This window comes from Homarus americanus, unplaced genomic scaffold (assembly GCF_018991925.1).
Source record: "Homarus americanus isolate GMGI-L3 unplaced genomic scaffold, GMGI_Hamer_2.0 scaffold13041, whole genome shotgun sequence".
Lineage (NCBI taxonomy): Eukaryota > Metazoa > Arthropoda > Malacostraca > Decapoda > Nephropidae > Homarus > Homarus americanus.
The window spans coordinates 501,136-528,448 of NW_024749663.1; the positions used below are offsets into that span (position 1 = coordinate 501,136).

General features: G+C 36.6%; 1 protein-coding gene across 2 annotated transcripts; it reads right to left on the minus strand.

Annotated features, from left to right (window-relative positions):
• Positions 1-212: 212 nt before the first annotated feature.
• LOC121853703 (asparagine--tRNA ligase, cytoplasmic-like) lies at positions 213-27,313 on the minus strand. 2 transcript variants are annotated; one of them, XM_042348039.1, is made up of 13 exons: positions 27,118-27,313; positions 20,518-20,666; positions 19,890-20,192; positions 14,838-14,894; positions 11,513-11,717; positions 10,277-10,434; positions 8,854-9,006; positions 7,026-7,222; positions 4,701-4,842; positions 3,853-4,035; positions 3,305-3,436; positions 2,243-2,374; positions 213-965 (listed from the first exon to the last, which is right to left on the minus strand). In XM_042348039.1, the coding sequence occupies exons 1-13, from the start codon at positions 27,158-27,160 to the stop codon at positions 834-836; spliced, it is 1,986 nt and encodes a 661-aa protein (XP_042203973.1). In that variant the 5' UTR covers positions 27,161-27,313; the 3' UTR covers positions 213-833. The 2 variants fall into 2 exon arrangements, with proteins under 2 accessions (XP_042203973.1, XP_042203974.1); XM_042348040.1 differs by lacking the exon at positions 19,890-20,192 and having other exon boundaries at positions 27,118-27,312.

A 27,313-nucleotide genomic window follows, 5' to 3' on the forward strand; every position in this document is an offset into this window, starting at 1 on the left:
TCTAGATTTTTTCGTAAGATATGGGATACATAATGTCATTTAATGCAAAAAAATTTTTTTTTACAATAAGTATAATTGTAAAGACACTAAATGTTCCAAACAGAAAATCGGGTTAAATCTTCTGTTACAACACCCAGTAATTACAGGTATATATAACAAAAAATATTATATTGATTTCATGAGATGTTGGGAGTATTTATAAAAACAATGGGTTATTTTTGTATTTGTCTATTTTAGCAATACTGTATCTAACCATGGAAATCAAATTTGACAGATAAATATTAATTTTTAATGATCCAACGAGTTTTGTCACTGTGCTAAAAAGTAAGTCTAACAAACAATGGCTGACTGGGTGGGGAGGGGGAGCAATGTTCTATTCAAATGGCTATTTACTTTCATACATTATTTGTACTGTAAATACAAAAAGTATGTCTGCATTATATGTGAAACTGTAGAACACAATCACTTATTATTCATAAAAAAAAAAGTTGAATTTAATGCTAATGGGAATATTGTCCTCCCTCTCCAGCAGTTGGTCCTCTGGATCCTCCCAATTATGTAATAAATAAATAAATTATTAGCACAAGATTATTCTTTTGCTAAACAATTGTACAGAAACGACAACTAACCATTACCATATAACGCGACATTAAAATCAATTGTGAAACGGTTGAAAGTAATGAATATACTCTAATATAATGACTTAATCAAAATGAATAAAATGTTTTATCATTTGTGACATTCCAATTTTAGTGAAAATTAACATATCATAAAAGTTTATTTCTACCGAGCATGAAAATTTTCTAAGCCACCTGTGTTCAGGATTTTTACTCTTACGGTGTACAACGTCCAACAAATCTTGGGTAAAGTGTTGCTTCACGAATGTGGTAACGATTAGCAATCCAGCACAGGAAACGCTCCAGTCCCAAACCATAACCCCCATGGGGACAGGTACCATATAGGCGCTGGTGAAGAAATAATCATCAATATAATGAAGACAAACAGGAGTAAATTAATGTGTTAACTACATGCATAACTAAGAGGGAAAATGTTAGTGGATAATAACTTACTGCACTAACTTCTGGTTAAGTGACAACCAAACAGCAAGAAGAGTATGAGAAGTGTTCATCATCCATACTGTTCAGACACTGTTCTCAGCTCATCTTAGTACAATAAGTACATCCTTATTAAATTACTACATTTCTTTCATCTTTCCAAAATCACAGACAAACAATCCTCCACCCCTTACCCTACCTCCATGTACAAAAAAGGATTTTTTTAGTTACATATTCCCCACTATCAATCTTCCCTCAAGAAACACTTAAACAAATCTCTCTTAGTTTCCATTAATTCCTGGCACTCCATATTTATTCAGCAATCCTCTCCACTTCTCTAGCACCAACTCTCATATACAAATATATCACTCACCAAGACTTTTAACAGTCGTATAATATAAATGTATCGAACTGTAGCGTAAAATTTGGATAAGAAAAATCTTATAAGCAACGATCAAACAATGCCTTCCTATAAATCAGACCAAATGTTCAATGGAGAATAAGGCGATCCAAAACATATTTGCCAATTAAACCAGAAATTGATTAAGAGTATAAAAGGACCCAAATAATCCTCCCACTTTCAAATCTAACTGAATTTTTTTAATTTTTTCTTGCCAATCTCCAACCCATCATGCACTCCATATACCCATACCAAGTGAAAACACACTCATCCATTTCTCTAAAGTCTCTGAAATCCTACAATGTTCCACTGACTGTCCACCTCTATTATGTCTTAAGTTATCACTATTCAAAAAATTTGGAGTCTTACATCAATAGGTAAGCATTGTAACAAGCACAACTCATTACAGACTTATTGCTCACTCCATACTAACATACTTCCCTTTGTTACAATCCTAAGACTTCTGCTCATCTTGTTTCCTTGTACAATATTACTTTACTGTTAAGTTAAAAGTTTTTACATTTCCATCCTAACTGAACAATGCTTCCAAATACTTGAATTCAATCACACTGTCCAGTACTTTGCCATTCATTGTGACATTACACCGATATCATTACTTTGCTCTTTCCAGTATTAAAAATATTTTGTGCATATCAAAAGCACACTGGAGGAAAGAATAAAATGTTAAATAATAAAGAAAGATGAACAAGATCTTAAAAAAATAAGCATAAAAATTTTAACCTAACTAATTTCTGGTAATAGTTTAAGAACATTTGCTCATATTTACCTGATCAGTATACCAATAGTAAGGCTTAGGGTCCAAGTCACTGGCATGGTAGGCTTCCACTAACTCTGCATGGTCATACATCCTCATAGATCCTCCTACAATTTCTCCCACATTAGGCATCAGCAAATCAACCTAACAATAAAAAATGAAATTAAAAATAAGTCCTTTTGTGATGATGACGCATGAGCAAGATTTTCCATGTATTTACTGTATCTATAAAGAGACCAATAGAAACAACAAGGTCTAATGACTGAAAAAAGATGTATTCTCTTTATCACGACTGCACAGGTATTAAGATTCTGATCAACTCTTACAGAACAGCTCCTCACCTGTTACAAACAAGATTTAACCCATGAATCAAATTCTTAGCCCCTTGGTCACTTTAATATGGACACTAACATTTGACTGATGGCTGCACTGCTTAATATAGCCAAAATTTCATGGAAAATCTTTGACTCAAATAATCTGGAATCTCAAAGTCCTCCTTACAATTAGGTGATGTGGGTTTATAATTGTAGAATTTAATTGGATACTGGCAGACATTCAAGACCCAGAATGGATCTTATTTTTTGTTACTATTGCTGTTCTTCAGGCACATAAGCCTTGTGGATATCAAGTATTTCCTGAATATAAAAATTTAATTGGTAAAATAAAAAACTGAAAATTACTAGAGAAAGACCTTGTTGAAAATAAGACATTATAAATAAGTATACAGTACGTAATTTATTAAGAGCCAGGAGAAATGGTTTAGGTTATGAACAAAATGGCATTTCTGTGGTAAAGCACCCTGGATTAGGTTGTATAATTACAGTGCCCTAATAAATTATACAGGTATCTCAAGTTAACCAAGTTAGTTGTGCATATGAATATGCAAATGTTAACACTAAAAGAAGTAGAATTTGTATGGCAGATATAATATATTCAATTCACTAAAATTGCGTAACTTTAAATCATGAGGCCACAGATTAATAATTCAATACTCACTGCAGTACAAAACATAAAGGCACTGATAAATAGTGTTTAATAACCAAAAATTTTTTCCCTGAAGGCCTTAGGACTCACCGACTCAGTAAGGGATTTGTCGTCTTCACATCTGGACATGTAGAAGGCTTTGATGCCAGCAGGGAACCTATTGAGCAAAATTGGCCTCCCAATCTGATCAGTCATCTTTCGTTCTGGCATCTCTGGAATATCCTGTCAAAATAATGCAGGTACAGTATATTTACAGTTATGGAATACAAATTACTTTTGGACATTACAAATATACCTTGTTATACATTGTTGATGAATTAGAGAGATACAGCAAGACAAAACACACACACAACAGTTGTGAACTACTTTGGCTAGCTTTAAAGCAGAACAATTACATATTTCCTCCCCTGCATCCCGTCCCCAGTGTAAGTTTACACATCACTGCCACTTTCACATGATCTCGCATGTTTACAGTGAGTAAAATCTTACCAAAACCCTGTAGTTCAAATTAAGTGTTTTGAAGCTGGTGAACAAGCTGTTAACATCACCAGAGTGATTGGCCTACTCGTCTTTCAGTCATCATGAATGAGCAAAAACATATTGAAAACTGTAAATCTAACCAGCATCATTATACCCACCTCACCATACTCATAGTTGGAACCATCCTCCTTTGTGATGTTATGCTCCTTTAGGTACTTGATGGCATCAGAATATGGCATCCTAAGGAATGGTCTGGTAGGTGGCACAAACTCTGGGTGTAACTCCTTCAGAATCTGACCACCCACAGGATGTTTTAAAACTCTATCAGCCACATCACATACCTGGGAATGATTTATATTAATATTTTATACTGGTACCTTGAATTTAATTTAAAAGATTCTACTTCATTTAATTTTATAAAATTGATTTATAAATATGGATTGGACCAGTATACAGTACATCCTTTCTTATACAAATATGGTATCAGTAATAAATTTTCTTGCTGTTTAAGTCCTCAAAATACTCATCCAAACTTCTCCATTACCAAATAATTTTTAAAACATAAAACTACTATAAAGACTACCTTTTTCTCTCAAATATTTCTCAATTCCCAAAACTCACTTAAGAAATACGAGTACATCTCAAACATGTGTGTACCCAGACCGCCATCTTGATAAATCCAAACCAGTCAATCACCCAGACATTTTAATTCTAAGTACTGTACCAATAACTAAACTACTAACAAAGCTGAGCTGTCATTTTTTCCATTTATTGGAAGGGGGGGAAATAAAGTTTTCATCTTTGTCTGTTCATAAATTTCATTCTTTGACCTTTATTCCTAAGTTCCATGGGTTTCAAAGCACAAAGAGTACAGTATAATAAGCAGCTCAATAACTATAAAAAAGCATGTGCTGTATCTGCCGCTTCAAAAATTATACCCATGACTGAATGAAAATATTATGAGAAATTTCAAAAGTTTATAACTTTAATAAAGGTAAAAACTAACCAAATCTTCAATACGATCCAAAAGTTCATCAAATGTGATGAAGGCACATTCAGCTTCAATATGAGTGTAGGAAGCTAGATGACGACGAGTTCGTGACTGTTCTGCTCTATAAGACTGCTCAATACAAAATACATCACCAAAGCTGTTGAAAACCAAATAAAATTAATAAATTATGACTTAAATTAAAAAAGCTTGAATACATTTGGTCAATATTTATTAATAATAATGCCAATAACAATAGTGACTGACAGCAATATAAGGTACAAGTTCTTCCTCACTTTATGCATGCAAGATACATATTATTCGTTCTATATAACAAATCTTAAAGAGAAATACAGTACAGTAGAATCACGGTTATCCGGAGTCTGGAGAACTGGCATCAAAATGAAATATGTAATTATAAAAATTCCTCCAAAAGCTAGAATCATAAGTTTGAATACCATGTGCAACAGGGATGAGCTGCCTTATTTAATGCTATGATAAACAATAAAATTGATACATAGCATATTATAAAATACAAATGCACATATTTTATGTAAAAATATTGGCTCCTTTACACTAGAACCTTACTCTGGGTGACATGACCCATCTTAAGCCAAGAGGTCACCAGCTGACTCACAGATGTGAGGCTGCCACACTGTGCTGTGTGTATGCCATGACGTCACATCAGGAAAGAGTGCGGCCACACAATTATAGCTCACCGCCTCCATACACACACGCCAAATCTTGTCATTTTACTTATTTTATAGTTTTACATTATATTTTCTTTGTTTCTAAGCCACATGAGAATATTATAATGATTATTCCACAACTTTTATAGTTTCATTACATGTAACAATATATGAGGCGGCTGGGCTGGCAAGTCGGCAGTGCACGCACGCATGCATGCACGCACGCACACGCACACACGCACACACACTTAATTTTTCGAATTTTATACAGTACAGTAGTTTTATATTATATTTTATATAGAGTTAATGAAGTCAGTTTTCTGCAAATCCCATCAGTTTCATGTGAAATTAAATTTAAATTTTTTTTATTTTTTCTAAAATAAGCAGACAATCAAAAAAACATGGTAACTGGGGAACACTTATGAAAATACACAGATTTGCAGAAAAATGATCTGAAAACGAATTTGTGCAGTCAGCCTGTAGCACTGTGCACTAGGATTTATTGGAGGATCCTAATAGTAAGGTTCAACTAACTGGAAAATCTCTCTATCCAGCACCTCTTAATCCCCATAGGTGCCAGATAACTGGGATTCTATTGTATTTAACATATAAGGGATATAAAATGGGTGTGGCTCTATTATAGTGCTGTAACCACTATTTACTTAAGGTCACTGTACGTAAAACACATGTGGAAATCCATCTAGGAATATGTTAATCAAGAAAATATTATGGATCTATCCTGAAATCTCTTACCCAAGCAGCTCTCTTAACATTATACATCCTGTTAGAGACCATCCAAATTGACCTTTAGATCTGAACATAAGAATCGAGAGGGAAAACAAATGAGAAAAAGAAAGCACAAAAGAAACGGCATTAAATTATTCAGTTTTCAGCTTTAAAAATAGTTGGAGGTCCGACACTATTTAATAACTTTGATAAGATATAGAGACATAAAACAAAGCCTCATGATGGATGCTTAACAAAGTGTGCACAATACAGTGAACCCTCACTTTACACGGTTAATTCAACCCACGGCGGCCCGCTTAAAGTGAACAACATAACATATGGGATTAATTGAAATAGAGACCGGGCCGACCCCCAAACTCCACTTTTTCAGACACAATACCTACGTTGTAGTAAAAATAACTTAATTTTATGATGGCATGCACAAACAATTAATAATTAAGAGAAATATCAATAATATTAGGTTTTTTAACACTTACATTAGTAGAAAAGATGGCTGGGCACACGGGGATGGGGGGGGGGTTGGTTCCGAGGCAGAGGGCAGATTATTGGCCCTCACCTGTATCACTTGTATCAATTGTATCACTATCCACCACAGAGGCTTGCAGGGCCTCTTTGTCAAACCCCTCAAAGTCCATACAAGTCCATATCCTCACTATAATTATCACTATCATTGACTTGGGCCAGCTGTGGTGGGTGGCGGGTGAAGAACTCGGTAATGTTTTGATGACTGGGCGACCTTGTGCGCACCCTGCTCGTGCCGCTCTCCGCACAAAGGGGTACACGCACCGCGGAATGTGAGCATTCCGGTTTCGGCAGGGTACCGCGTAAACGCGGAATGTGGGACCGCGTAAAGCGAGGGTTGACTGTATAGTAATAGATAATAGAATTAGCAGAAAACAAATATTACCTTGGAAGGCACGTTTCAAGGTAAAGCTGGCTGGACTGTGTGAGATATGCCTTTTCTCCAAAGAAGTTAAAATCAAAGAGGGTTGAACCTCCTTCACACTGTGTTTGAACCATTGTAGGAGGTGACATCCACTCATATCCTCTATCACTGTAGTGGTCCACAAAGGCCTTCATTAAAATGGAACGTAATCGTAGAACCTAAGGAAAAAATAAGAGCTCCACATAACAGTCACATATTTACTATTTTCTTTTTATGATTTATAAAACACACACTCCAAATAATGAGATAATACTTGTAATACCAGTACATTCAGTTTTTCTTGAGAAACTGATGTCATCAAAATTTTATTTTCTCTTTAATCATACCAGCACAGCATATCAACAACTGAAAGTGTTAGCTATCTTTTTGTAACATAAGTATTTCCCAGTCATTTAATGCATAAATATACTAAGATTTTACGAGATATTGCAATCATGATTTTAATCCTGTTACATAAAAATACTCCAATGGAGCCACTAGTGTAGTAATCCAACAGAAATATCTCAGTTGGGAAATAATTTGCAGGATCCAGGAGAGAGGAGGACATTGATAAACCCAATCCAAGAAAAACCTAAACCTTTAAAAAGTAAAAGAGGCAAATCTTCCATAAACCTTAAAATGCAAGAGCCAACTTTTCAGTCATATGCATCACAAAAGAATTTTCATTTTCCTAGTAGATAACTAGGTACGGTATCCAGTGAATATTCATGCATAAATAATTAATCAGTCTTGAGTGCAGAGCAGTTGACAACCCAAGCTAAATTACATCTCCTGTTGTAGGAAAATTTAAAGTAAATCCCGTTACTGATAGGTCATGGGCAACTGTTATGCTCGCTCAATTTTCCCATTCAACACTTGTGATAAAAATCCCTTAATTTTCCCTCAACAATACAAAGGGAGAATAACAATCTCCAAATAAAAAAGAAAGTAATATTTACCCAGGAATAGTATGTGGAGAACTCAATAATGTATTCCTACAATTAAGATTAATGAAATTCAGATAAATCTGAGAGACCAAAAGACCTTTTTAAAAACAACTGAAAAGTTCAGCACTGTCTCTACTGGACCCTGCTCACGGGTGAATCATCAAGCATCATTGAGTCAGGCAAACCTGCACAACTAATCAGTTATTAATAACACCACCCATTCTGTAAAAGATAAAGGACTGTGTTAGCAGAACTATAATCATCAATGAATAACAAAGAGCAGAGTAATGTTTAGCCCTTTAGACAGCTCCAATCCCAAAGGAGTAAGACAACATGAGCAGTGTGGACAATTCTAAGTACAGTACTGTAGTAAGTTAAACTGTGAAGAGACTGAATTATTTGATTCAAATTTACCAATAAATGGTTTGGAATGAGATTTAGCTATCTCAGGACAAGAGCCCAGTAATCTTAAAGCGCTTTTAGAGCAACCACTATTCCACGAGTTTTAAACCCTTCTTCAACACTGGTTTATTGGGTAGAAGCAGTTGAATGAAATTAAGTGAACTAGTGTAACATCTCAAACCCCTTGGAATGGGTAGATCAATCAGGGGAGGTCTTCCAATTCTAAGAGTTTTGATATAGAAATAATAAGCTGCCAGTGCACTGCTACAAAAACCATGACACAAGTGACACATATACAGTAGGTCCCTCAAAATATAAAAAAGTATAACAACTTTTAAGGAAAAGGCAAATATTTATCTATCAAAAACCATACAACATTTCTAACTACTGTACACAGATTGACCACAGCAACTAGCACTGCAGATACAGTAGAAACATCATCACTAATCTCAAAAACATACCTTAGAGCAATTTTCACCCCTGATCATCAGATGGCGCTTATCCAACTGTACATCAGGGTTAGACAGTTGGTTTATCTCTGCCTCTGCACCACCTGCTGGCGATTCTCCAATAAGTTGCCAGTAATCCACCTGTAGTTCATGTCCTCCAGGTGCCTGGAAAAAACAACCATAAAAAAATTACAGGTAAGAACAAATTTCTTCCATTATCATTTATTTTTATTTTCAGTGGTGGTTAAGTAAACTACTGTAATGCAATTCCTAAGCCAGAATTAAGATTTAAAAAATAAAAATAAATAAATAACTATTCCTGCACTGTATACTAAATAAAGTACAGTACAGTATTTTCTTGATTTAACGAACTAATTCGAGCCACCCCTTTCAGTTTAATCGAATTTCCATTATTTTCGCTCGATTTAGCGAACTAGTTCACTATTTTGAGCGTGATTCCGTTAAATTCCACCACCTGGCACGTGGGGTTCGTTTACATCCGCTCAGTCTGTGTACTGCCGCCACTGCGTATGTTGCTCACTGCTACTTCTGTCAACTAATTACTGTGCTTAGATATCATGCCAAAAGTCTCTCAGAAGTTTCAGAAAGGAAGTGGTGTGGGGAAGAAAGTAAAAAAAGTGCAGCTATCAATTGGAAAAAAGTTTGAAAATAATCACCAAACCCCTAGTTTAAGGTAAACCATGAAAATTTTTTCTAATGTTCTATGTACATATCTTGTGTCTAAGGTGTCTCCATAGGTGTGAGCATATTAACAGAATTAATCTCAATTTAGCAAATTAGTTCACTAAATCGAGTGAAAAATAAAAGGAAAAACTCCTTCTGCCAAATCCAGAGTTCGTTACATCGGATTCCATTAAATCGAAAGTAAGCTGTAAACAGTGTCAAAGCAAATATTAGAGTGATGTATGACCTCGAAAATCATTTTGTAGAATTGGGGCGATAACTTTGGGTGAAAAATGATGATTAACAGTTATGCAAGACCACAGATGAGATGCTAAATTCTCTCTGGCAACTAACCCTGTTCATTCGGGTTATGATGCGTGTGCAATACAATGATCCTTTGCATATCTAGTACAGGGGGTCCCTGGATTACGAACGGGTTCCAGTCCCGAAGATGTTCTTAAGTCCAAACAAGCATACTGTACTTACAGAACAATGTTTAAAATCCCACTACGTATATCATAGCCTAAGTCCTTATATACATCTAAATTCACTTACCGGTAATTTAAGAGAAAAGAATAAATAGAATGAAAAAATACAGAAAATGCAAGTAAAAAATATGTTATCGGGTAAATAAAATACTGTACGTACTGTAAATTTAAAGTTTAACCACATTCGTAACGGCGGGCGTTCATAAATCGGGGACCCCCTATAATCAAATTACCTGTTATTATAAAATTATCTACATACTGACCTCTTTTCCTTCTGGAACTTCCTGAAGGATGCCATATAATGTGACACTACTCTCTGTGTTGAGGATTGCAGCTTCATATGTTTGACATAACTTGTCAGTTAAAACTGTTTGTAGGTAGCCGGTCCCATCACGAAGAACAATAAACATCATATTTTTGCCTGAAAGTAATAAGTCATGTTATACACTAAAAACAAAAATTAACAAAAATATGTACTGATAATATATATGTGAAATTATATACTGTACAGGTACTGTAGAATGATACCATAGCACTTATGTGAAGAACAATTAAATGAGGTGCTAATATAGATGAAAGTATTACAAGTCACCTTATAATACTGTACAATATACAGAAGAAAAAACAATACTGATATGATCCCTCAAATTTATCTTCAAAGTGTTCTTCTTATTGCTAATAGTTTCATAATAAAACAGAAGTAAATTTCTGAAGTTTGTGCACCCACAGGAGTAAAAAATCAACCGAACAGCTTGAACACCAAATCTGCATATAAGAAGCCTAGAAGAGTTCACGGCTCTGCTGGATGCAAATTGCTTTATCATCTTAAATTTGAGCGCGCCTAATCCTTAATTAATTCTCTCTTACCGGGAGAGCCTGTGACCAGATAGCTTCTCAAAATATAAACCTCCGATTATGGAATCAAGGTTGATACTTGCACTGGATTAATTTAAATAGGTATAAGATTCATTCTTGCCTCCATTACATCCTTCAGCCCAAACGAGTCAGAATTAGTGCAACAGCTTTTCTCTAGAAACAAGATCTTATAGTGCCTGTGCCTGAGCAACCAGTACACTCCATGCCAAAGGCAATGGCTAAATCATCCCATTCAAGGCAAATCCACCACCTTTAATTCAGTTCACAGCCAACAAAGCCATGAAACCCTGGGAGGTGGGAAAGTGTCCTAACCACCTGACCACAGATGGGTTCCACCTGAAAAGTGGTTTCAATTCTGCCTTTTCTGACTAACAGTCCTTGTGAAGTGCTTTCTTATACTGTACTGTAATCCCAAACCAGATAGATAAGCAGAAGATGCTACAAAAAGCTCAGGATCAGTGAGTGAGTGTTGAAAAATATCTGAAGATGTGTAATGAAAATTAAATGAAAGAATTTATGCAGACAAGGCATATTACTGGGCAGGAGACTGCATTTGATATGGGCAAGAATAAATAATTTAGGGTAGAAGGAGCAGCAAGATACTCATAAATACTATGACTCACCTTGTCTTCGTAGTCTGTGCACCCATCCATGAATTTTAACTCTTTTGGTACGGTAGTCTTTACTATCTTTGATCTTAATGCAGGCAGCAGTGGGTAAACTTGGATCCTCTGATATTGTCACTTTCTTGGCTTCTTCTAGCACCTTGGCTCGCTTTTCCTCATCTTCTTTTTCTTTTTTCAAACGTGCTTCACGTTTTTTGCACTCCTAGATTGGGTGATGCTTGCATTAAAAAAATATATTTTTATTGGACCTACAGTACACCCTTACATTCCTGCACAATACATTGTTGTAGGAAACCTGACAGTACTGTAAATATTTGAGGACAGTGGTGGCCCATGGTGGTTGGCCTGGCAGCCAGCTGTAATGCACAGGGGCACAAAATTCATGGTTTCTAAATTAAAACTTGGTCTAGTTTCCCTTCCAGCTGTGGCATCACTTTGGAGCTCTTTTACAGGAACACATTGCTTACTGAAATTCTAAAAACCACTGACTATTACCCTTAATCAATTATCCAATGATTCACTCACCATCCACAAGTGGTGCTGTATTTATATGTGGAAACACTAGTCAGCAACAGCTCAGGCTTGGTGTTGTTTTTAAGCTACATACTTGTTCCTGACTGTGCTGCTCACATTCATTGTTTGCTTCCTGATAACTTCTATATACAGTAAGTACATTCTAATGGCTGTTCCAAAGTGTTCTTCTACAACTATTATGGATGATGGTAATTGTAGTTACATTATTACCACCAATAAGAGTGGCAGAAGAAGATTTGTTTTTAATGTAATGTACAGTACAGTACTGTATGAATGTTATTTTCTAGTTCCTCTCCTTTAATTACACTACAGTACTGTGTTACATCTAACATTCATACATAAAAACCATTACATGTGAACACATTGGTGAAAACTTAAAATATTTTTTATTTTTACCGTACGGTGCTTATTTATGGTACCAGTATATCAAACAGAATACTGTACTTTAATTGGTGAATAGTTTTTGATAACCAAGAACAATTTGCTCATGTGTGCACATACCATGGAATTATTCATAGGACTGAATGCACCACTGCCTGCATCTGGTGTCTGTGAGAGATTATTTGGTGTTGCTGGACTAGAAATATTTAGTCCAAAGCAAACAAAACTTGATTGCAGAAACTTTGAAAGCCAACTGTTGTGAAGCTTATACAGTATGAAGTTTTGATACTAATGAAGTTTGTTGACCATGTGTCTATTGTTTTCATTCCTTAATGAATTATGTAATTAAATTTTATTTTATTTTCAATACTGTACTATGTTTGAGACTACATTTTACGTTTACTACATGAATGTGTTTTAAGGCATATACTTTTTTCCTCTTACTTAAGTACGGTATATACATTTCAAGTGATTTTTTTACTCTGCCTTAAGCAACTATTTGTCAAATTACATACTTATAAATTAACACACCTTTGAAAAAATTCAGTTATCCAAAACATCTATGGTCCCAATCATTTTGGATAAAAGGGGTCATACTGTAATATAATGTACTGTACTGTACTGTACCGTACACAGCAGCACAGCATGAAGAGATAATTTATTGATACACATATAGCAGATACAATCCTAGTATTAGCCAATCATTTGGTGATCTAAATATAACAAGAAAAAATTTCAACTTTAAACCTAAGACAAATACTGTATTCAATCACCATGTCAAACACCACATGCCACCATGACTGTCTCCAAGGCACAATATCAGTGACCTTCATACTATATTATTATCATACACAGTGGTCCCTCGGTTAACAAACGCAATTCGTTCCACAAAGTCGTTCGTTACTAAAAATTTTATTAACCGAATCTATGATTTCAATGGGATATTGGGTAATTGGTTGCAACTCACAGAAAAAGTACAGGGGGTATGCATACAAAGTACTGTACAGTATACCAGTAATAGAATTAACAAAACATTAAATATAAGCTAAATATAGTACTATACTGTACAGTATACTGTACAATAATAAATAAAAAACAATAGAATACAGTACTGTATTTTAACTTACTTTGGGGTGTGTATGTCATATTCCCGGCAGCTTTGTTTACATATCAAACACCTGATTGTAGAGGTAGTCGATGATGACATGCCATATTCTTTACAGAGTGCATTGGTTCTAATGCCTTCTTTGTGTTTCATAATAGTTTCTGCATTGTATATTATCAATATGTTAAATAAATTTCAGAATGACCAATAATTTTAAGGGAAAAATGCAAAAATATTCAAGAGACCAACAAACTGAATGTTCATTCCACTGTAAACAAAGTTAAACTAAGAAGCGTTGTTTGGTGATTCAATCAGCTGATTGGCACACAAAAACTGTTCCCTGTACTGTATATATTATCAATATGTTAACTAAATTTCAGAATGACCAATAATTTTAATATAAAAAATGCAGAAATTTTCAAGAGACCAACTTTCTTGATATTTACTCCACTGGAAACGAATGTAAACATAAAACCAATTACTGTATTGGCAGACTGGCCGATCAGCTGATGCGCACAACAAAATGTGTTTGTCGTAAGGATTTCGTTAATCGAAGTTTTGTTCGTTAATTGAACTGAAAATCCTTGCGGGAGCTAATTCGTTAACCAAAATTTTGTTAATCGAATTGTTCGTTAACCGACGGACCACTGTATTTAAGAAATCTTTTTTAATGGAAACAAATACAATACTTTGGGTAAATCTTCAGTTAACATACTGATTTAAATGGACATACAGGGAGTTCTGCTATAACGCGAATTTGCTCTAACGCGATTTATGAATTCGGAACAATATTTGTATAACGCGAACGCTTGTTTGCTATAACGCGATTTTTGCTTACTATTTCTCCAATTTTGTGGTATTAACTGTGAATATGGTAAAGAAGAATATCTCCAAAAAGCGCTCTGATGATAGAATTCCCGGTGATTATCGTAAAAGAAAGGATATAACACTTGAAGAGAAGCTCAATGTTATCAACCTCAAAATCACCCTTCTCCCCCATCAAGTTACATTCATATTTTTTCGAGGTAAAGTGTTAAATTTACTGTATGATTTCATTATTAGATATGAATGTAACATTTATTTAGACTGTGCTATCCTTTGTGTTAGGCTAAATACTAAATTTTTTCGATTTCGAGTAATTTGCACCTAACCCTATTTTCTCCATAAGCCCTGTTATTTCTATTACGCGATTTTCTATAACACGATATTTTACAAGAACACAATTATCGCGTTATAGCAGAACTACCTGTACTGTACGTACTCTTGTTGCAATCGGACATTTAATAATTAAATTTAACTTACATCTTTCCAAAGTTTTGTGAGTTTCTTCAACTGGCTTTTTGCAATTACTTCGTATGTCTGTAACAAGAAAAACACAATAAATAAAAAAAAATTAATAAAAATCAATTATCACTAGTGGTTCTCTAAATCTTTATTGGAAAATTCAACATTACAGGTATATTCAAAGATAACAATGAACAGTACTGTATATTTCAAAGAAAATTCTTCATGAAAAAATCACCACTTCCTTCCACTTACCTCATACAGTACAGTACTGTACTGTATGTACTTCCCTCTGGATTACCTAAATTACCCCATTAGCTTTATTATTAACATACAGTATACAGGGGATCTTCAGTATATATTGGGGATGTGTTCCAGAAAAATGCGACAAAGTGAAATGTTTTATAATGAGGAAATTTCCCCCATAAGAATTAATGTAATTAGGGGTCAATGAATTCCAACATGTACAGTAATACTCTTGAAAGCTCTGGATGTGTTTCTAGAATGAGCCTTCAGCAAATCAGCTTACAATAGGGTCATTATAACTTACTGTACTGTATAGTACTTGATATGGAGATAAAGTCCTAACAACATTACTGTAATTGTTACCTTTAAGTGATACATCATGGCTTGATTTGGTTACCGGTACTTGTAAATAAGACAATTGTTAATAAATAAACCAGGGTATTTGCAGCTGCATAATGCACTACAATATTATTTATAAGTGCTGAAGACAGATGTTGTGGTAAGCATGGCCACATAGTAAGGGACAGTGTGGGCAATTGGCTGTTTGTGCTGCCACTATATGATGCAATACCTCATCTAAGGTTGAGTGTGGGTTTTTTCTTGGAAAATTTGATTATTTTATGATAATTTTTTATTAACCTGACACCACTTGAACCTAAATAATAATGTATGGGAATTATGGTGAAGTTGCATACTGTTGTTGCGGGCTGACAAGCACAGGTGAATTGCCCTCTCAAACCAGACATCACTCCCTCCCTCCTTCTCTCCCAGCTACACACCCAGATGTAATTTTGGAGTTTTTTTTTCACTCTCTTTACATACAAACCCTCCATTGTAAAAGAACTGAATAAGGTTTTCTAACACAGTATTTCATTTTTTGGTGCTGTAACACTTGTGTGATTTAAATGTCTGCGGTGAGTTATACAGTACAGTAGTCCGGCGAGCCATGATGTGTTGCTAAACCGCCAACTACTCTCTGATGCACTCCATCTCCCACACAGAATATACCGTATTCTATGGCATATAAGACACAATTTTTTTCTTTTGGAAAAAAAGAAGCAAGAGAAATGGCTAAAAAATTAGCCTGCATCCTATATGTGAAGTTGCAGTCTCCCGTATGCTAAATTCTATGATGCCCAACTCCAAAATTAAAAGTTTTATTGCTTATTTAAACACAACTCTTCAGCAGTTACCATTTCCGAACTCTTACAAGTGTTACTAGCTATTAATCATACCTGCAACATTTAACTTTAAATCTACAAAGACCTGATACAAATGAAGATTTACTGAAAATTTTCTTTTCACATTTGCATCTGTTAATATCACTGGCAACATTGTTGCCAAGTTAGACTCGTCACTATAGCCACCAGTCCAAGCTGTGAGGCATTATGTTTATTTTCAATTCATAATTTTGGGTAGATATACTGCATACCGGTAAATTTTTTTTTACTCTGTTATATGCATAGACATATTATGCCCTCCCAAAAGAAAAAGAGTTAAAAAAATACAGTAATTACCATAAGGCCAAACCCATAAAGGGAATAAATATTTCTTTGCACACAAGTTAGCGGGGTGGAGGGAGTGGAGTGTGTGGGCCCCTACTAACCGGCGTTGTTATGGCCAAGCAGCCAGTGTCTATGGCAGTTGTGTTTTTATTTTTATCTTATTGAAACAGTTGATTACAAGGGGATCACTGATAACTTGTAGCCTAATCATATGATAACTGGTTTAAAGGACAATTTTGGTAAAAACTATCCTATCTGAAAAACTTTCATTTAGCATTTCCTTAATGGTTTTAGCTGCATTTTTTCATTTAGATTGTATACAAATGTTGTTTGTAGTAGCACAATTGCTAATTAACATAGGAAAGCTAAGTGGTATGGTTTATGAATGCTTGGCACAGAATTTTCAATTTTTTTTTTTACTGTTGCAGGCCTACTCAATCTTACATACAGATTGTGCAAAAAAATATAAATAATAATAATCATACGGTCAAAAACATAAAAAGGAATAAACTTTCTCTGCGTGTTAAAGGGGGGGGGGGTGGTATGAGGGATCTCAGCTGTTCTGAGCTGTCTCCCCTGCGTAGTGGAAATATTGACAAATTTTGTTGTCCAACAGCCAAATGGAATATATTTGTCGTTTTCTTTACTATTTATTGGTTTTTCATTTACTCCTCACATTTGCTGGAAGTGTAAATATTATTTTAAGAAAACTGTGGCTACACACAAAAGTTTTTCCCTAAATACTACTATTCTCTGCTGAAATGGGGGGTGCATCTTATATGCCATAAAGTACAGTCAGTCCCTACGTATGAGTTCCGTTTCTATGGACGTTCTTAAGTCGAACCACATACCCTGTGTGCATACCGCACTTACAGAACATTGTTTAAAATCCCACTATATGGCAACAAAGGGTATATGGACCAGCAACTATTCAACAGATTAATTCCAACCACTAATTGAGTTTACCTGGGTCTTTAACCCAACTGTGAGTATATTAAAGTATTGTACAGTATATCCGAGAAGTCTGGGTTCAAGAAATAGGTAGTATCACAAACTATTTCATAATTGTTCAAAACAAAATTTAATCATGTGTTTAATGTATAGTACAGGCATCCCCGCGTTACGGAAGGGTTGCGTCCCTGGAAAATTGACCGTATCACAAAATTCCGTAATGCGAAACCTATTTTCCCATTGACTTCCATTATAAAACTGGAGATGCGTTCCTAAGGAATTTTTTTTGGTCCCAAAAAAGTAATTCAAGCACTTTTATGAATGAAAATAAACATTTATAAGCACATACAATACAGTACATCAAATCATTTATGATATACCTTCTTAAAACATCAAGTTTAATATCCAATGTAATGCCTTTGCGGTTTCTTTTTGCACTACTGCGGTCACTTCCACTTGATAGCCTCTTTCCAGTCATCATGAATAAGGGTAATGCACAGTACTTACTGTATGTTTGTAAAAGTTAAATCCAACTGCTGGGGCGAGAAACATGCACACACACACTGGATGTAAACAATGGAGTGACTCCGTGTGGCGACGCCATGCTTGGCTATAGCAAACACCAAGAAATCCACACCAAACAAATTATAATCTAAAAAATAAATAAAATTTATATAGTGATTTTTTTTAATTGTTAAAATTTACCCCAATTCCAATTTCCGTAAGGGCGGATTTACGGGCCGTATCGTGAAATTATTGGTCATAATTTACAAATTCCATAAGAGCGAAATTCCGCAACCCGCGGTTCCATAGCGCGGGGGATGCCTGTACAGTATAAACAGTACAGCATACAGTACTACTGTACTAAGTTTCACTGCATAGTAGAGTAATTTAATCTTAAAAAAGATTACAGAATGCTTGCAATTCTAGTTATCCAATAGCCAAATTACCATCTCCTCAGGCATCTGGACAAGCATAAGTACAGTGTCATGAAAATCCACAACCTAATAAGGTTTTCCAATGTATTTTGAATTTTTTTAATCACAAGCCAGATTCCAAAATCAGTATGTGTGAAACTTAATTATTATTTAGCAAGTTGTTCAAGAGTATTTAAAACTTCATATACTGTATGCTAAATTCAATAACATCAACAGATATTTATCCTAGCTATGGGAGAAAAATAACTTTAACCAAAACCTTAAGCATAGCACTTAAAAATCCCAGGTGGCAGCCTCTGCAGCCACAGTAAACACCAGATGCAAAAAAAAATTAGAAGACTCTTATCAAGCATTACCTAGATCAATCTCTCACGTTTCAAGAAAATATATGCAAAGCTCTTTGCGAAAAGCTGTACCCCTGTACAAGCATACACACAAAAAAAACATTACTTTTACTCAAGCTGGTCCTAACCCAGTTGATCTTAAAACTACTTGCCCAGCGTGAGAGAACAGCACAGTACATAACCTTAACCTGCCTTGAGTACAACACTGCATCATGGAACAGCAAATATTGCCAAATTTAAATTCTTCTGAGAATGTCTATACACCAATCAAAATAAAAACAAGGTACAATTGGCTTTATCAAGAAATATGTAAACAACCAATTACAGTTAATCATACAGGAAAAAGTTAAAGAACTGCATTCTTTAGACAACCAAATTCTATAATTCAACATATCAATGTAACTCTCTGTCTGCCTCATATATACAGTACATGTACAGTACAGTATAAGTAATATCTCCGTTAGCCGGAATCCCTCAAACCCGAAACTCTTCAATAGCCCGAATTTTAATTTTCTCAGAAAATCGCCCTCAAAGCCACAATTTTCCAGAAAATTCCAGCTTTGGAAACAATTTTCCGAGGCACACATTTTCCAGAAAATTCTGAGAACATTTTCCCGATACCCAGAAAATTCAGGGGATGGGGGAATTTTTTTCAGGGTTTGAGAGATGAAAATCAGGCGCATTTCCCAGAAATTCCGAGAAAATTTTTCCGGTACCCAGGGATGGGGGATGTTTTTCTGGGTTTGATAGATGATACAATGGCCAAATTTCTGGAATTTCCAAGAACATTTATCCATTACCCAGAAAATTCCAAGGATGAGGGATTTTTTCCGACTTTGAGAGTCGTCGTTACCTGGAAATCTCTCGTTCCCGGAAGTGCTCTGCACCGATTGTTCCGACTAACGGATATATATATATATATATATATATATATATATATATATATATATATATATATATATATATATATATATATATATATATATATATATATATATATATATATATATATATATATATATATATACCTGCAATGAAAGCTAATCTACTTGCAGATTAATATAAATACTGTATTCTCATATTTACCTGTGGTAGTCTGGCATCAGGTAGGTTGAACTGACTAAGAATACCAAGATCTGTTTGTGGGAAATCCTTTGAATCAGAGCCAAAACTTTGAATATGCCTCCACCATCTCACCAAATGTGGATACAAAGGTGAAACGGGGCCATTTTGAGAAGGTGATAATCCACTCGTACAGACATGTACCACAGCATCAGCCTGGGTGGGTACGTGGCCAATAATGTAGCTTGACTGGCTTAAATGTTCATCTAATGCTTGTAGACATTGGGTTAGGTCAGCTTCAGTGCTGCCTGACACCACATTTACTCCCTAGAAGAAAATACCATCCAACAAACACTGGTCTTGAAAAATCTATCGGCAAACCTATTGTTTTCCAACTACAGGTACGGGTATAACAAATAGATTTCTAGTCTTAACGATTATAGCATATGGTTCAACATCCAATTCAATCCAATACCAATGTGTGTACTGTATTTTACAGTGCAGGTTTTTTGGATGCACTTGTATGTTTAATAAGCAGTCTTCCCCAAATGACAGTCGCACTCAATTACTGCACACTACTGTACTTTACACATTATCAATATGGGGGAAAAACTCCAATACCAAGAAACTAGTACAGTAAAGCACTCCTTACCTGGCCTTCTTCCTTGCCATCCACATATATTGTTGGGAATGGCTCTTTACCAGCTTTCCGCATTGCCTGAAGAGCAGTCTTGTATGGCTTATCTGGAGTTCCATCACCAGTGTCGTCTGACCCCAACTTGTCAGATGTGTAAATTTCTCCTGTAATGAAAGTTGACACAGTTTTTATGTTCCTGATCCAGAAGGTTTTGTATTAAAATGAGATATAAAATTATGGAAGTGCAACACTGACATAAATTAACCAGAAGGGAACATTTATAAATCAAATCGCCCAATTCCCATAATTTTATTAAACATTTGATATCATTGTAAATTAATAGCATACTTCTAAAATATATACAGTGGTCCCTCGTTTAACGAACACAATTGGTTCCACAGTCGTTCGTTAACCAAAATTTCATTAACTGAATCTATTATTTCAATGGGATATTGGGTAATTGGTTCCAACTCACAGAAAAAGTACAGTCAACCCTCGTTAATTCGGACCCCTTTAATCCGGATTTCGGATAATTCGGACGAAATCTGAACTAAGCGAGGGACTGTCCGTATCAAATTTCTGGTTCTGGGATTGTCCGATAGATGGCGCGTGCGCGCCAGACTGCCAGTCATTGTTGACTTAGCGCCATATTCGAGTATCAGTGTTGTGTTGCCCTGCTATTTTCGTTGATATTTCAGTGAATAGGCATCTTTCAGCCTTGTATTTTACATCTTGTCTTCAAGGGGGAGTACCTCTAATATGCCAAAGAGAAGTATGTGACCCTTTCTGTGAACCAGAAACTGGAGCTTATAAGGAAGTTAGAGGCTGGTGCTTCGGTGGCTAGAGTTTGTGACGAGTATGGTGTTAAAAAGCAAACAGTTCCGGACATATGCAAGGCTAAGGACAAACTCACTGCATTTTCTTTTAAATATAATGCAATATTATGCAATATTAACCCCTAAATCGGTTAATTCGGACAATCGGCTAAAACGGACACCCTTCCCCCCTATTAGTCCGAATTAACGAGGGTCAACTGTATAGACAAGGTACTGTATACTCGTAATGTAATGGAATTAACAAAACATTAAATAGAAACTAAATACAGTACTGTACTGCACAGTATACTGTACAACAATAAATAAAAAACAATAGAATACAGTCTCTCCTCGACTTACGATGGGGTTCCATTCCAACGACCAGGTCGTAAGTCGAAAAGGCGAAAATACATAGAAATTCTAAAATGGGTCTCTCTTTTTCTTCTCAGCACCACGGGAACTCTCACTTTTACGCTTGCCAGCCACTTTAAAAGGAATTACAAACTAAAAAATTTTCAGTACACAGTGCGATCACTAACGTCGGGATTCGAAAATACGTAATTTGAAAAATATTTTATACGACCATGGCAGTCGTATGTCCGGGTTGTCGTAAGTCGAATATGTCTTAAGTCGAGGAGAGACTGTACTGTATTTAACTTGCATTGAGGTGTGTATGTCGTATTCCCAGCAGCTTTGTTTACATATCTAACACCTGATTGTAGAGGTAGTCGATAATGACATGCCGTATTCTTTACAGAGTGCATTGGTTCTAATGCCTTCTTCATGTTTCATAATTTCTGCACTGTATATTATTAATATGTTAACTAAATTTCAGAATGACCAATAATTTTAATGTAAAAATGCAAAAATATTCAAGAGACCAACAAACTCGATGTTCACTCCACTGTAAATAAAGTTCAGCTGAGAAGCATTGGTGGGTGATTCAATCAGCTGATGGGCGCACAAAAACTGTTCCCTGTACTGTCTATATTATCAATATGTTAACTAAATTTCAAAATGACCAATAATTTTAATATAAAAAATGCGAAAATATTCAAGAGACCAACTTTCTTGATATTTACTCCACTGGAAACGAATGTAAACATAAAACCAATTACTGTATTGGCAGACTGGCCGGCTGATGTGCACAACAAAGCACGTTTTTCGTAAGGATTTCGTTAATTGAAGTTTTGTTCGTTAATCAAACTGAAAATCCTTATGGGAGCTAATTTGTTAACCGAAATTTCGTTAATTGGACAGTTCGCTAATCGAGGGACCACTGTATACAGTGAACCCTCACTTTACGCGGTTAATTCAACCCACAGGGTACCGCAGAAAGTGAGAAACGCGTAAAGTGAACAACATAACATATGGGATTAATTGAAATAGTGACCGGGCCGACCCCCAAACTCCACTTTTTGACGACACACAACTATGTTGTAGTAATAATATTATCTTAACTTTATGATGGTATGCACACACAATTAATAATTAAGAGAAATATCAATAATATTAGGTTTTTTAACACTTACATTAGTAGGAAAGATGGCTGGGCACACGGGGATGGGCGGTTGGTTCTGAGGCAGAGGGCAGATTATTGGCCCTCACCTGTATCACTTGTATCAATTGTATCACTATCCACCACAGAAGCTTGCAGGGCCTCTTTGTCAAACCCCTCAAAGTTCATATAAGTCCATATCCTCACTATAATTATCACTATCACTGACTTGGGCCTTCTGTGGTGGGTGGCGGGTGAAGAACTCGGTAATGTTTTGATGACTGGACTACCTTGTGCGCACCATGCTCGCGCCGCTTACACAACATGACGGATGGCGGGAGAGGGCGGGAGGTTTGGATCCAAAAATGGCGCGGCTCGCCAGCCGCTCTCCGCGTAAAGGGGTACACGCACCGCGGAATGTGAGCATTCCTGTTTCGGCAGGGTACCGCGTAAACACGGAAACGCGGAATGTGGGACCGCGTAAAGCGAGGGTTGACTGTATTGTTAGTGTCTAATACCTCCAAATGTGGAAGGATTTTGAGGTATGAATGTCTCGGAAACCATTTAATTTGTTTTTTACCCTTTAAGATGGGTGGCTCAGGTGTGTGTTTTAGTTTTTACATGAACAACTGATAAATGATACTGTACCAGTATATAAATCAGTCAAGCACAGTTAGGCCAGAAATTCATGGTCCAGCCAAGGTGGAGAGCACGGAACCCATCCCACCATTATTGTACTGAACTGCAAGTCACTGTCTAGACACCGCCTACCACGCAAACGAGCACAGTAGTAGTTTAATAATTGGTTTATAGCCATTTTAACTCTGTAGAAGGACTTAAGTAAACATAATAGTATTATTGTTGGGGTAATACAGGGGATTTTTTTTTTTTATTCAACAAACCTACTGTAAAAAATTCCCATACACTAAAAACTATACAGTATCTGTTGGGGACCTAATGCTTTGCGTAAATATAGCCTAATGTTACAGAAGGATGTAACATGATCCTGAGAGTTATTCAGGCATCACGTGATTTATCACATGGGTCATGTGGTGTGTAACGGTTTTCACTCAGTCACACCATGGCAAATCCTTTAGGAATACTGTATAGTGTATGCTACAAATCCACACACTTTAAATAAATTAAAAGCAATAATCACTGACACAATGAGCAATTTTCCCCACGGTAAATTTACGGTAAATTTGTATTTTCAACCAATAAGGCTCACGAATTGGACAGTACACTACTGTGTTTTTCCAATGGTTTACACAATTTAGTATTACTGTATTTCACTTGTTGTCACTAAACTAACTTCGGGAATTTTATAGCTGCATTCAGTAATTTTGAGAATTCTATGATACTTTTCTTCAATGGCATTTCTGGCTTTCATTACGTATAAGCAAGACATCTAACATTTTATTATGTATGTGTGTATGTGGTGGTACACACCCACCCAGAACATCAAACGACTGTGGAGCCCCCAGGTTAGGTTAGGTTAGATTTCATTAGTTAGGTTAGATTCAAACTGTTTTTCTGATAGTTTGTGTGTTTTAAACACATTTTACCTTGATTTTTTTTTTCTAGCAAATCCCTAGATTCTAAGATGGGTCGGACAGGGGGCTTATCTTAGAAATTATTGATTTTTGCCAGAAATGAAGGTCTAGTTCACTCATAATATATAAAAAAAATCATTGGAAAAATATAAGTTTCAACCTCGATTTCATTTAATGGCAAAAAGTGAAAATTAACCAAAAATTTTAAGGTATTATTTTAGTTTCGGTCATCCGGATAATCTTAAGAATTTAACTATTGGAAGCCCCCCCCCCCCCATTAGGTTAGACATAGTTCCTATGTTCTGCGACTCGGTTAGGATGGTTAGGTTACATTAGGTTAGGTTACATTGTATATCCAAATAGAGGAATGTCCGAACCTAAATTTTACCTAAATCAGAAAGAATGCCGGACAAATAAAGGAAGTAAATAAAGGTCCTTTACCTGACAAATAACCATTGCCTACACTGAACGAAACTACAAAATTCAGTAATGAAGAAATTATGACGATTTATGATAGATAAATATATACGCAAGACCAAACCCAGTGCTTCTAGGAATACGAGGGGATCCCTACACATGAACCATGCGGCGGTCGACAAAATTAAGAAAACCCAGAAATTCAAGACTTGGGTTGGGTCAAACGATGAGCAAGACAGGAGGATGTATGTAAGAGCCAGAAACCAAGCAAAGATAGAGTGTAGAAGGGCTGAAAAGGAGTTCCAAAGGCTGGTTGCAAGCGAGGTCAAGTGAAACCCAAAGGCGTTTACCGCTATGCAAAGTCCAAATTGAAAACGCGAGTAGGAGTATCAGACCTGAGGCTTGTGGATGGTAGTTACAAGATTCTGACCAGGATAAAGCTGAGGCATTGAACAGCTTCTTTTCCTCGGTGTTCACAAGAGAGGACGCAACTAACCTTCCTGCGTTTGAGGACAGACGGTTCGACACAGCACTGACCCACATTGTGTTCACAGAAGAGGGTATTAGAAATAAACTGTCCAGGCTAAAGGTCCATAAGAGTCCCAGCCCAGACATGGTGCATCCTAGAGTGCTAAGAGAGTTGTGCAACGAGCTTGCAGAGCCCCTGAAGATCCTGTTTTGTAAATGCCTGGATGAACAAATGGTCCCCAGTGAATGGAAAGTGGCTTATGTGAGTCCTATCTTCAAGAAGGGCGATCGGCACTCCACAAACAACTATAGACCGGTGAGCCTGACCAGCATAATATGTAAAGTACTTGAGAGTATTATCAGAGATGCCGCAATGGAACATCTAATACTAAACAGTCTTGTAAAGGATTGCCAACATGGTTTTATGTTGGGGCGCTCCTGCTTAACACAATTGCTCAAGGTATTGGATACTTGGACCTATATTCTGGAACGGGGTGGTAATACCCACAATATTTACCTAAATTTTGCCAAGGCTGAAAATCAAACTGGAAGGGTACGGAATTCAGGGAAATATCCTAGCATGGATAGAAGATTTTCTACATGACCGCAAGCAGTGTGTGGCGATTAATGGCATGAAATCGTCATCCATACCTGTCACAAGTGGGGTACCACAGGGCAGTGTATTGGGCCCGCTGTTGTTTGTTTGTTTCATAAATGACATGCCTGACATTGTACACTCCTCCACACAAATGTTTGCAGATGACACTAAGTTATTTCGGGAAATTAAGAACCAAGCTGACTGTGAAGAGCTGCAGAAGGACTTCTGTGGGCTCCAGGAATGGTCGAAGGAATGGCTGCTGAGATTAAATGTCACGAAGTGTAAGAGGATGCACCTGGGGCGTACCAATGGTAAGGAGGCGTATCATATGTCCCAATGGGATGAAGAAACTGCACTAGTTGAGACTGAATGTGAGAAGGACCTAGGTGTGTATGTTGACAATGAGCTGAAGTTCTCGGGCCATTGCAAGAAGGTAAACCAGGCAAATAAATTATTGGGTCTCATAAGAAGGTCGTTCAGATATGTAGACGGTCCGTCCCTCGTAACGATCTTCAAGAGTGAAGTGCTTCCCCATCTGGAGTACTGTCACCCCGTCTGGTCCCCGAGATATACTAGGGACTGTCAGTTGGTTGAAAATGTTCAAAGGAGGGCCACCAGACTGGTGCCTACACTTCGGCACCTCAGCTACACTGAGAGATTGGAGAGCCTGAACTTGCCTAGCTTATATTACAGACGGGCAAGGGGTGACCTAGTTGAGGTGTATAAGCATCTCAGGGGGCACTACTCAGTCGAGTGTCCTTACTTGGAGCTGGCGGAAGCTCGCCCCACAAGGGGTCACAGCTCAAGATTGAAGAAGCCGCAAGTCCAGAAAATTGTGAGGGCAAACTTTTTGAGAGTGAGGGTTGTAAACTCTTGGAACAATCTACCAGAGAGTGTTGTGACGGCACCGAGTGTGAGCTCTTTCACGACAAGACTTGACCAACACTGTAGCAGGTTCAGGTACATTCAGGAGCCAATGCATGCCCAGTATTTGCCAACAGTGCGTGACAGATGTGACCGACCGCCCGAGAGGCTAGGGGGCCGATCTTTTGGTGAAGAGGATAAATGAAAAGGAAAAGTAATCAGAGACGTGACCGATCGCACAAGCGGCTAACGAGCCGATCAGTGGTGAAGAGAATAAAAGTAAAACCACATAAATACAGAATGTTCCCCGTTCAAGCTAACACATTTTAACACATGTGGCGAGGCGAGGAAATATAATCGGTTTTGATGTAATAACTTCGAGAAACTATAAGATATACTGACCTAAACTCATCTCGTTGATCTTTTCAGCAGTCTGATCTGTCATCCTGTGCGCTCCGTTGGCATAGGAGTTCACCAAAAGTAGTGTTACACCTGAACCAACACGGACACTATCTCCCTGTCGTCTGAATACACTCCTGTTCGGGGCCCGCTCGGCGGCTCGGGCCGTTGCCTTACCCGAGTTCCTAGCCTCAGCTGA

Bases quoted from the DNA above. Each gene is read 5' to 3' on its own strand.
- LOC121853703 (XM_042348039.1), bottom strand. From the start codon at position 27,160: ATGACAGATCAGACTGCTGAAAAGATCAACGAGATGAGTTTAG. The intron at 20,193-20,517 runs GTAAGGAGTGCT...ATTTTCTTCTAG, and splicing joins ATGGCAAGGAAGAAGGCCAG to GGAGTAAATGTGGTGTCAGG. The intron at 11,718-14,837 runs GTAAGTTAAATT...CACCCAATCTAG, and splicing joins TCACAAAACTTTGGAAAGAT to GAGTGCAAAAAACGTGAAGC.